Raw genomic sequence first — 12,500 nt, forward strand, 5'->3', positions numbered from 1 at the left:
GAGTAGGAAGGAGAGGATGGAGGGTAATTTCTTGGTATGGCTAAATAAGAGTCTAAGGAGAGAGGGATGATGGTAGTGGAGATGAAGATAATATTGATGAGGTTGATTATGGTGTTTTTGATAACGATGATGATGACGACAATTATGGTGAAGATGATGATGTTTCCGATGACAATTTTGAAGCTGAAGCTGTTTCTATTGAGGATAATACTGAATAAGTTGATGACGATAAAATTACAGGCGTTGAAGACGGTGCAGAAGATTATGGTAATAGTAAGGTTGGTGAATACGATGAGACTGTCGATAGAAAAGAAAAGAAAAGAAAGCCTGGAAAATGTGATGTGAATGGAATTTAAGATGATGAAATGAAAAGAAGATTAAAATTTGGAAGAAGATTTTGGAGGAAGGGGATGAGAATGAAAGAGAGGTCGAAGGGGAAGGTGGGTGGAGCAGAAGGAGAACAAAGATAAGAAACAAGAGAAGGAAAACAGATAAAGAAGAACAACAACGAGTAAAAGATATAATAGGTGAGGAAGAACGGTAGTAGTAGTGGTGGTGGTGGTGGTGGTGGTGGTGGTGGTGGTGGTGGTGGTGGTGGTGGTGGTGGTGGTGGTGATGTGTGTGGTAGTAGTAGTAGTTGTGGCTGTAGTATTTGTAATAATTGTAGCTGTAGAAGAAGAAAAGCATAGTTGGTGTGCGCAAGACGTAAAGGAAAGGAGCAGAAAAACGAAGGAGAGGGAGTGGATGAAGAAGAAGAAGAAGAAGAAGAAGAAGAAGAAGAAGAAGAAGAAGAAGAAGAAGAAGAAGAAGAAGAAGAAGAAGAAGAAGAGGAAGAGGATAAGCAGGAGAAGACGTAGATAATAAGAAAAAAAAGAAGTTGATTAAACTTAGAAGGTGTAAAAAATAAATATTTAAACATGCAATTAGAAGGGAGAGACATGGATGGTAATCAGCGTTGATGTAGAGGTAAACACAGTAAATAATTTACAGAAAGAAATACAAACATACGTTGATGTTCATGCGTATATTCACATATATTCACAAAAAGATACATATATCTATATTCACATGCATACACAATGCGCTGTACATACACACAGACATTCATATTGAGAAGCAGTCACAAACACACACATTTACACACTTCTATCGAAAAAGAGAGAGAATGTAGAGAGAGAGAGAAGAATCTGGCTCGAATACGAATGGGAAGATTTTAAATATTCAGTAATACATTGACTAAGAAATAGTGATTACCGATTTTGGAAAAAAATTAGCCGTTTCGAAATAAATCAACTACATCGACCCCAGGACTCAACTAATGTTCATTTCATCGTCACTGGAAGGATAAATGGCAAAGTCGACCTCAGCTGAAAAGTACTCAGAACGTGGAGACTGACAAAACGAACCTGAGTATTTCGCCCGGGGTACAAACGATTCTGACAGTTCGCCATTGTATTATCAATGAAATATCATGAACAATACATATCCACCCTCCAGATATGTTAAACTGGGCTGGTTTTCAAAAGTTCCTTCTTCCAAGTTCCTCGATGTTAGTAACATACAAATCAAAGGCAGAGAGCTAGCAAAACCGTTAGCACGCCGGGCGAAATGCTTATCTATTTCGTCTGCCGCTACGTTCTGAATTCAAATTCTGCCGAGGTTGACTTTGTCGTTCATCGTCTTTGGGTCGATGAAATAAGTACCAGTTATACACTGGAGTCGATGTAATTGACTTACTCTCATCCCTCAAGCTGCCCTTGTGGCAAAATTTGAGATCCTTATAAACATACAGATAAGAAAATACATTGAAAATATTTGTGATAAAATACTGAATATTATCACTAAAATTATTGTTGATGAAATACGAGGAAAGTACATGCCGATGAAAATAATGAGGAGGAGGTGAGAGAAGAAGGGGGAAAGGAGAGGAGTAGGTGGGTTACCATGGTGATGGTGGTGGAGGCGGTTGTGGCGCTAGACGTCGTCGTTGTACAGAATATGATTTTAAAGCTTAAGACAGGTGGGTGGTGGTGGTGGTGATGAAGATAATATTGCTGTTGCTGATGATTAGGATTGTGATGTTTTTGATAATGATTTTGATGAGGATAATCATGATGATAAGGATGATGATTTTAATTGTTTATTTTGGTGCTGTTGGTGTTTCTGATGATGATGTTGGTGAATAGATTGAAAGTTGATACACTCAATTGCACTCACTCATATACTTAGACAGAGCCACATACCAGGTTTATAGCAAAATTGTCACGCTTTTAAATTATCAAAATTTTAAGACCAATAAACTTATCAATTTGCGATTTTCCATGTTTTTCAGGTAAGACGACTCGCCACACTGACACCTGTTTCTGTAAGAATCAGTGAAATACCCGTTGAGATATTGTGCTAGAAAGGTAACAGGCTGAAATCGTTTTGTGCCAGCCCCACCATGTCTTCCCAACTGAACAATTATGAGGGGACTAAGATCATTCGGGCCTTCAGTAATCGTACCAACATTCATTCTCTAACTTCTATCTTCAAAGCCCATTCAAGAACTATCAACAGAATTGTGAACAAGTTTGAGAAATGGGTAATAGTGGAGAGGAAATCCGGATGTCATAACCGCAAGAAGGATCATCATTTGAATTTGGAACTGAAGAGATCAACCAGAAGAGATCAATCAGAAAGATCAATCAGAAGAGATCAATAAGAAAGATCAATCAGAAGAGATCCAGATCAATGCTTTAGAAGCTTGGCATGTAAGAGAGCAGTTTCAGCTATGACAGTTGTTCAAAAACTGATAACAACAGACTTGTTAATCCAGTCCAAAAGGTTAAAAGGCGGGAAAGGGCGAAGATCATCTTGAACAAAGTAAACAAAACACTCGTGTGATCTTTTAAGCAGACAGGAAGAAATTCAACCAAGATATGCACACAAACAGACGCGTTCTGGCTTCTGCTCCTCGCGAGTACCCTTGATGATATTTTTAGGTGCAAATCTGAGCCATGGGGATGATTTCCATCTACATGGCCAGTGATCATGTGTGTGAAAGCTGTGAGGCTGGGAGGATTTTGTTCTGTTCAGGTTTCGGAAGATGAAATGACCTCGATACTTTCTGAATAAAGGATGAGGGAAAGCCCAACAAGACCACTAAAGACTTTGAGTTTACATGCCAGCAAGATGGAGATCCATGTCACACAAGTGAAGTGTGTCAAAAGTTTCTGAGGGATGAGTTTGTGAATAGGTTTCGGAATTATGAATCTTAACCTTATTCATTACCTACTTTGATCCCTTTAAACGTCGGAAAATCTTGTGAGAAGCTCCACGTTTACCTGCAAGCCCTCAAAGATTCCTTTGGTAGGGCATGGGAAGCTGTCATGATCATCTTCATCATGGTCTTGATTGCGAGCTTGGAGAGTTCTCAACATTTCGTCTTGCACAAATTTGGGTCTATTTGTGATAGAAAAATCTCTGATTATTCCATTAAGTTATCTATAAGTATTCCTGAGATACACAGTTCTGAATTAATTTGAATCTTGCACATTTTTACTGATACACCTGGTATATGTAGATCCATACACAAAAAAACTTATGAAAATTAACAGATAAAATTAGAAAAATAGAACAAAGAGGAAAACAGAAAGGAAAATAAGATGAAACGTAGTTGAATAATGAGTAGTTGAATATTTGGTTGACGAAAGTTTAGAAAACAAATAATATGAAGTAAAGAAGAAGAGATCTTACGATTAACACAATAATATGAACATAGTTACATAAGCATGAGGAGAAAGTGAGGAAATTCATATACCCACACTCCTTCACTTTCACAAACACACATTCACACACACTCATAGAAAACTATGGAGAGAGAAAGAGAGAGTGGGAGAGTGAGAGAGAGCAAGAATATTAGATAGAGATAAAGAAGGATAGAGAAAAGCAAATTAGAGAAGATATTAACAATCGAGATACATGGTGAATTAAATAGTACGAACAAAAGCGACCCAACTCACATTTTTTCTAAATTCATCAGATTTTCGAAGATACCACGTTGAATATATGTGATGTTATTGTCATGCAGATATCTATAAAATATTATTGAGTTCATAAAAAAAAACATATAGAAAAGATTGATGATAAAATAGTATTAATGACAAAAAAAATAGATATAAGGGAAGGAATGTAAGTGGAGATGTTGATGAGAAGGGGGATGACAAGGAAGAAGAAGGGGAGGAAGGGGACGAGGTAGCAGAAAAACAGCAAAAGAAGAGGAAAAAGGAGGAGTGGGAAGAGTAGTGGGGACGAGATGTATTAACAAGAATTAAAAGAAACAAGTGAGAGTGGGAGGAAGACGAGGAGATGGCGGAGAAAAAAGAGACAGAGTAAAGAGTATGAGAAGAAAAACAACAAATAAATGAATTACAAAAGGAAGTGGAGAAAAACACGACGAAAACAAAAAGGGACAAGTAAAAGGGACAAAAAAAAAGAAGCAAAAGAAGAAAAGAGGGAGGAGAAAGAGAACCAGAAACAGAAGAAATAGAAGGGGAAGGTCATGAAGTAGTAATAGAAGAAGAAGAAGGAGAAGAAGAAGAAGAAGAAGAAGAAGAAGAAGAAGAAGAAGAAGAAGAAGAAGAAGAAGAAGAAGAAGAAGAAGAAGAAGAAGAAATCAATTGTATAAAAATTCAAATACCAATCATGTAGTTCTAAATATATAAAGACAAGGGAAAGTGTGAGATGGTAAACATCGTCCTCCTGGAGAGAAAACCCGTACATGATATAGACACTGAATTACACATATTGATACGCTTGAATATACTATAAAAAATATATAGCTTTTAACGGCTATCCTTTTAAAATTAAACTACACACGCATACATAAACACACCAAGCCGATTGGATAAGATTTTATACTACAAATGCATACGAAGTAATATACATTGATTGTGTAAACCAATAGAAATTCACATAGATAACGGTCTTATTTTTATTTTTTAACTTTATACAATATTTTATGTTTAATGTTTTCTAAAAAAAATATTAGCATAATCATTACTTAAACTTGATGAAGATTATTGAAATTAGGAGTTGCAGAAGTGAAAAATTGCGAATTACGTGGCTGCCTTATGTAGATTCGGTACATTAAGTTTAATGACATTTTTTGCAATATTTTTGCTGCTTTTGAATGAAGCATATTACCTCTAGTATTTGGGTACCATTTTTCCCACCTTCTTTCGCATTTATGTGCTTGCTCTAGTATAGAAGGCTGGAAAGGGCGAAGATTGTCTTGAATAAAGTAAACAAAACACTCGAGTGATCCTTTACACAGACGGGAAGAATTTAACCCAAAATATGCATACAAAGAGACGCAACAGACGCGTTCTGGCTTCAACTCCACGCGAGTACCGAAGATGTCATTTTAGGTGCAAAACCGAGCCATATATATATATATATATATATATATATATATATATATATCTGTGTGTGTGTGTGTTTTCGTATGTGCCGCTGACTCTTTGTATGTATTGCGTTGGAAACTAAGTTGCACTTTTTTTAATTTAAAAATTTATTGCGTTTTTGAATTTTGGAATCTATTTTGTTTTTTTTCTAGTTAAGTTTAGTTATTTTTTGTTTAATTTCATATCATTAAAATTGAATGTCAATATAAGAAAAACGAGCATTTTCGACACCTCCTTCTTTTTGCTTTCAATCAAGGTACTAACACCACAAAAGATGCTCGCAAAATTTACACTGTGTATGGAGAGGGCGCCATAGCTGAAAGAACCGCTCATGACTGGTATGCAAATGTTCAAAAATGGAAATTTTGACCTCAAATAAGCACCTCGTTCTGGCCGTCCAGTTGAGTTGGATGGAAAGCGATGAAACCAACTTTTGTACGGAAATTCTCGTCAAAGGACAAGGGAACTGTTAGAAAAATGGAAAACTGCGACACTGCTTTAGAGAAGCGTCTTTACTCGATGTGAAATGTTCAGAAGTATGGAGCACGAGTCCCCATGGTTTACGTGACAACAAAAATTAACGAGCTACAATCTCCGCTGTCTTGCTTGTTCGTCACCGCTCAACTCATGGAAACAAGCAACGATTTCTTTATCGAATCGTCACTGGCGACGAAAAATGGTGCCTATACTTGAATATGAAGCAGCGTAAGGAATGGCTTAGCCCCGGTAAACAAGCGACACAACGCGTGAAACAAGATCTTCATCCACATAATTCGATGGTGTGCGTATGGTGGAAAACTATAAATATAATAACGAGAGACTGATGTCTAAACACAAGTCCAATAATCTTACGAATGATAACAAAATACAAGATCCCAATAATGTAAAGAACTATGATAACGACTGTAAGAACTACTAAAAAATACTATCATAATAAAATTAAACACAAAATTTGTAACACAATAGGAAACACAGTTAAAACGTTCACTTCGACCATATACACTAATTACAATCCAAACTATGAGTTAAGGAAATTTCTAAAATTTAGCCTGGATGATAGTCTCCTTCGCTGAGCAAGTTACATGAAAAATACCTAAAATGTTCTACTAAGCACTAGGTAGTTTTTTCTGGTAACTAATAAATGTCATAATTCATTTAATAACCGATAAAATCAAAATCGCATTCTGCAACTCTAGAAGTTTAGTTCAAATTATAGCCGCCCACAACACCAAATTTTGAAAGCACAGGATAATAGCATTAATGAGGTAAATAATAATGTAAATTAAATAAAAGATGATTATAATAAAACCAGTTTTAAAAAGGATAGTAAGATCATTATTCCAAATGCTATTGAAATCACCACTAAGAGACTAAATAATGTTCAGAGGGAAACTTCTCAATTAAATACATATATAACTAAGAAACAGGCATATATGGTGGCTAGAAAGTGTAGCGACTATTATTAAAATAGTAATAATAAAGACAATCAGCAAAAATATGAAACAAATATAAGCATTATAAGAACTAATAATAATACAGTAGATAACTAAATAGATGGAAAATGTGATGGCACTAGGAGAACGAAATGCAAATTTAGAAATAACTGTAAAGTTAGAAATAGCGTTTACAGATGTGTAGACACAACAGATAAAAGCACTATATTGTGCTAGCTCATGCTTTATGCAACTACGAATATCAAATTACGAAAGTCCGTTTAGAAATAATGCTATAAATTTTTATACAAGCATTAGCAACCTCATACAGTCGCTGGAGGACGAAAATATTAACCATTCCTTAAAATGGGAACTTATTAGTACCGCAAAACCATAAAAAATAAGGGACGAAAGATGAAATTTTTGCCTGAAGGAATTGCACCCAAATATATACCTTGAGTTAGTTAACAGCAGACAAGAAAAAAGAGTTAATTGCTCACACAAACAGCATTTTCTTTTTAAAAAATTGAATGATGATATGCATTAATTTATATGAATTTAATAATTTTTTTCTCTGAACATAGCTATAATAACTATGATAACAAAAACGCGAAGCAAGAATATCTAAATAGAATTCTGCTTATAAGATCATATACTATATAATCTAAGAACTCTTTAAAACTATAGTAATACGTTAGAAGAATTAAAAATACAGCTGACTACTTCTTTTAATAACCACGTGCTTCTTACTGCCTAGTAATTATACACTAGTATTATGAATAACCTTCACAAAAATTCAAATAATATAATTCACTCATACTTATAGGCCCTAAAGAGATGGTATTAATAACTGCATAAATCACTGCGTACACACACACACACACACACATATATATATATATATATATATATATATATATATATATATATATATATATATATATATATATATATATTGAAAAAAAAAGTCGTCAGAATTTTGGAGTAACTTCATTTATTTTATACATATATTAGCGCTTTCGTTCGTCTTTCGAACTTGTCAAATATAATTCTGTGAAAATACAGAGATCTAGCTTATTTATATAAAAACAGGTGTTTTGGGGGGTTTTGTTTGTAACAGAACATTGTTTTGTCTTTTTTTTGGTTTTTTGGGTGGTGAGGCTTTGGAGACAATGGAAGATGTATAAGCAAATAGATAGATAGATAGGCAGATAGAGAGATAGATAGATAGACTGATAGTCAGACAGATAGAGAGATGGATGTGGTAAAAGAGAGAGAGAGAAGGGCCATTGTATTGAATTGGTCTTTTTAAGGAGTGTAAAAAAAAAGGTTAAAAGCTTGTTTACTACTTACTGTATTGTTTTGAGACAGATTTTAGGGATGGTAGAAGAAGGAGGAAGAAAAGAAGAAAGAAAAAATAGAGAATAATGAATAGAATGAATAGACACCCACGCCCAACCTCATTGAACTGAAATCTGATATTGAACACTTCAACCGTCACCTCCGACTTTTAGAATTCTTCAATAAGAAAGACTCCAATGATGAATCAATAGTCCGAAAGAAATCCCACTTCACTCCCTACAAGGGAAAGGACAAATATTTGGATGCGTATATAGACACAATCTCAAAATTTCCCCTAAATACCCAGAGATGTAAACAAAACCTTTGTGAAAACGAAAAGAAAGCCTTACGAACATTAAAAAATGACAACACAATCATCCTAAAAGAAGCCGACAAGGGAGGGGCAATAGTTATCATGGATAAGGACTATTACAAAGATAAAACATTGGAAATGTTAACAAACAAAACCTACTACAAGGAAGAAACAAGGCACTCAGAAAAAACGATAATAACTAAAATCAGAAGGCTAATAAATGAATTCCAAGATTCTTTCACTGACAAGGAAAAAGAATATATATGCAACTCTGTTATCAAAGAGAGCAATTTTTACGGATTGCCTAAAATCCGCAAAATCTCCGAAATACAAAATGCCATAAATAAGCAGAAGAACGAATACATAAGATTACTAAGACCTGCTGACCTCAAACTAAGGCCAATAGTTGCTGGACCTCAAGCTCCAATACAACAGCTAAGTCACTTTCTTGATATAGTCTTACAACCTTTGTGCCCATTAATACCTAGCTGTGTACAGGATGGCATAGATTTCATCCAACACATTCCCCCACTGTTGCAGAAGGTACTATACTAGCAAGTTTTGATGTTACCAATATACCCCACAGCTTAGGCCTAGAAGCAATCAAACACTGGGTTGAAAAACATAGAGAAGGGATAAGTGATCGCTTCAAGACTGACTTCATCACCAAGGTCACATGTCTAGTGCTAGAGGAAAATACCTTTAAATTCGACAACAAATCATATCGGCAGATAAAGGGCACGGCTATAGGTACGCGATTTGCGCCCTCATATGCAAACTTAGTTATGGGATACTTAGAAGAAAAACTCTATGAGGAAGTGGGAAAAACTTTTGACCAACAATACAAGACACATATCATTAAAAAATGGAAACGCTTCCTGGATGATTGTTTCATTTTTGGGGAAAAATCGACTGAAGATCTTAATGTATTTAACAATATACTAAACGCACTTCACCCTGCCATCAAATTCACAACAGAATCCAGTTGCAATGAACTACCATTCCTGGATATCCACATAAAAATACAAAACTGCACAGTCACAACAGACATATTTTACAAAAAAAACGATACACACCAATATTTAAACTTCTATTCTTGTCACCCATCACACATCAAAATAACCATCCCATACAGCATGGCCAGACACATCTCTGCTATAGTAAGTGGCCCTAAAACGCGTGAAACCAGGCTCAACGAACTGAAAGGATTCCTTACTATACAAAAATACCCCTTAGGCATAATTAATGAAGGAATTAAAAAAGCGATGGAACTGAATATCACCCAACTACAGACACCAAAGGAAAAAGTTAATGAAAACACGATTTCGTTCATTAACACATACAGTCCTGGAATAACTAACATATTCCACGTCATAAAATCGAACTTGCCTATACTCCTTCAAAGCCCTAAGATGAAAACTCTGATTGAAAATAACACCGTACGGAATAGCAGACGCCAACCAAAAAACCTTAAGAAACACCTGGAAAGGGCAGAATTCAGATCAGAGACTAAACCAGAATTCATAGTAAAAGAATGAGGTAATAGGAGATGTGGAACGTGTAACAATACCAACAACTACAAATACATAGAAAGTGGTTCCCACATAAAATTCAAGAACGGATCTATTTTTAAAATAAATGCAGATATGAACTGCAAAACACAAAATCTCATATACTGCATCACCTGTCCAAACTGTAAAGAAAATTACGTTGGCGAAACGAATAACTCACTCTGTCAACGTGCAAAAATTCACAGGCAACATATCCGACAAGAAGAACTAAGAATGATTCCATTAAGTAAACATCTGGAAATATGCGGAGACGGAAAGTTAAAAATCTTTCCCTCTTATAAATGTACACGGGACGATCCACAATACCGAAAGGCAATGGAACTACTCTTCATAAAAAAATTTCCCCAAAGTTAAATGTTTGAAAGAGAAAAAAGAAAAACAAGGAATACGTTTTGTATGTATATATATGTATATATGTTTGATATGATATATATACAGTTATTTTTACTAAATTGATTTTACTAATTCGATTTTTCAAATTTACAAAGATTATACTAATATACACTCATGCAGAACTACACCTTACAAAAAATGAATAAATAAATGAATGCATGACAGGAATATATTCTAAAAGGGACTCAAAGTCTATAAAAAGAAAGGACAAAGAATATAAAATGAAAGAACTAAAAGCAAAAGAAAAAAACAGGAAAACATTTTTTGTTTTCTTTATATTTTCTATTCATTATTCTCTATTTTTCTTTCTTCTTCCTCCTTCTTCTACCATCCCTAAAATCTGTCTCAAAACAATACAGTAAGTAGTAAACAAGCTTTTAACCTTTTTTTTGACACTCCTTAAAAAGACCAATTCAATACAATGGCCCTTCTCTCTCTCTTTTACCCCATCCATCTCTCTATCTGTCTGACTATCAGTCTATCTAGCTATCTCTCTATCTGCCTATCTATCTCTCTATTTGCTTATACATCTTCCATTGTCTCCAAAGCCTCACTCCCCAAAAAAACAAAAAAGAAAATAATGTTCTGTTATAAACAAAACCCCCCAAAAAACCTGTTTTTATATAAATAAGCAAGATCTCTGTAATTTCACAGAATTATCTTTGACAAGTTCGAAAGACGAACGAAAGGGCTAATATATGTATAAAATAAATGAATGAAGTTATTCCAAAATTCTGACGACTTTTTTTTCAATATTTACTTCTGTACATCACACCTAACACTCTACACACACACACACACACATACACACACACACACACACACACACACACACACACACACACACACACACACACACACATATATATATATATATATATATATATATATATATATATACACGCATGTATGCAGTAAATACTTTTCCTAAAGTATCACACTCTCATATATGCCAACTCTGAGGAATAGATTAGAGAGAAAGAGAGAGAGAGAGAGAGAGAGACGGGGAGAGAGTGTGTGTGTGTGGTAGCAGAGGGAAGGACAGGTAAGGAAATTTAAAATGAAATATGGGAATCATTACATATTTAGAAAAATATCTTCAATGAAATACCATAAGCAAGAATCATTCAACTTACAGAGTCTTTAAGCTGGACAGATATTGGAATAGTTCTGTTTTGATTTCCTTCATATGATTAGCACCTAAATCCCTGCAAAAGAAATTTTAGTGAAGAACTTGCATGGATCAGGTTTTTGAGAGAATATCAAACATCATATCAAAAGAGCTAAATGATAGAAGAAATGGAGAGTAGATTACGATGATAATGAATTGGTGGCCGATGATGGGGATAATGGTGGAGGTGTGGTGATGAGGCATATAATGATAAACTGAAGGACATGAAAATATGATGGCAGTGTTGACGATAAATCTATTATCCTGATGATGGGGTGTGATTTTGTTAAGTGTGATTATTCTGATAATGATGGGTATTAGCACGTTTATAGTGGTTATAAGTATGGTATTGAGGATGACGATTTTTATAGGAATGTCTCTGTTGACGATGATGATGATGTTGATGGTGTTGAAGATTGTGCATCTGACCGTGGTGTTTTATGGTAATGAATGCTGTTGATAATGAAGGGGTCGATGTGGAAATTGACGAAGTTGATGATTGATAAATATAATGACGAATATTACAATAAAATAAGGATTCAAATGATACTGGTGGTGATGATGAAGACTTCATTAATGAGAGAAGCGCTGGTAGTTGTGATGTAAATAGCATAGGTATTAGATAGACAAAAAATACCGAAATATAGAGAAAGAAAAAATTATGAAGAAATCATGAAAGAGAGGAAATGAAATGCACTGGGAAAATGGAGAAGTTCAAGAAGAAGAAGATGAGGAAGAGAAAGACAAAATGCAAAAGATAAAAGAGAAGAAAATGGAAAAAGGGTAGAGACAAAGAAGGAGTGGTACAATTTGGTGGAGAAGAAATAAAAA

General features: G+C 34.7%; 1 protein-coding gene across 2 annotated transcripts in view; it reads right to left on the minus strand.

Annotated features, from left to right (window-relative positions):
- The window catches only part of LOC106869292 (uncharacterized), a 247,362-nt gene that overhangs the window by 69,658 nt on the left and 165,204 nt on the right, over nucleotides 1-12,500 (minus strand). For both annotated transcript variants that reach the window (XR_016238965.1, XM_089345317.1), the window contains exons 49-50: nucleotides 11,635-11,706; nucleotides 4,005-4,076 (exon numbers count right to left, since the gene is read on the minus strand). Coding sequence is in view for 1 of the 2 variants with exons in the window: in XM_089345317.1 (XP_089201443.1) it covers nucleotides 4,005-4,076; nucleotides 11,635-11,706 (144 nt within the window). In the remaining variant the exon portion in view is untranslated. The remainder of the gene's footprint in view (nucleotides 1-4,004; nucleotides 4,077-11,634; nucleotides 11,707-12,500) is intronic.

This window comes from Octopus bimaculoides, chromosome 29 (assembly GCF_046866305.1).
Source record: "Octopus bimaculoides isolate indiv1 chromosome 29, ASM4686630v1, whole genome shotgun sequence".
In the NCBI taxonomy this organism is placed as follows: domain Eukaryota; kingdom Metazoa; phylum Mollusca; class Cephalopoda; order Octopoda; family Octopodidae; genus Octopus; species Octopus bimaculoides.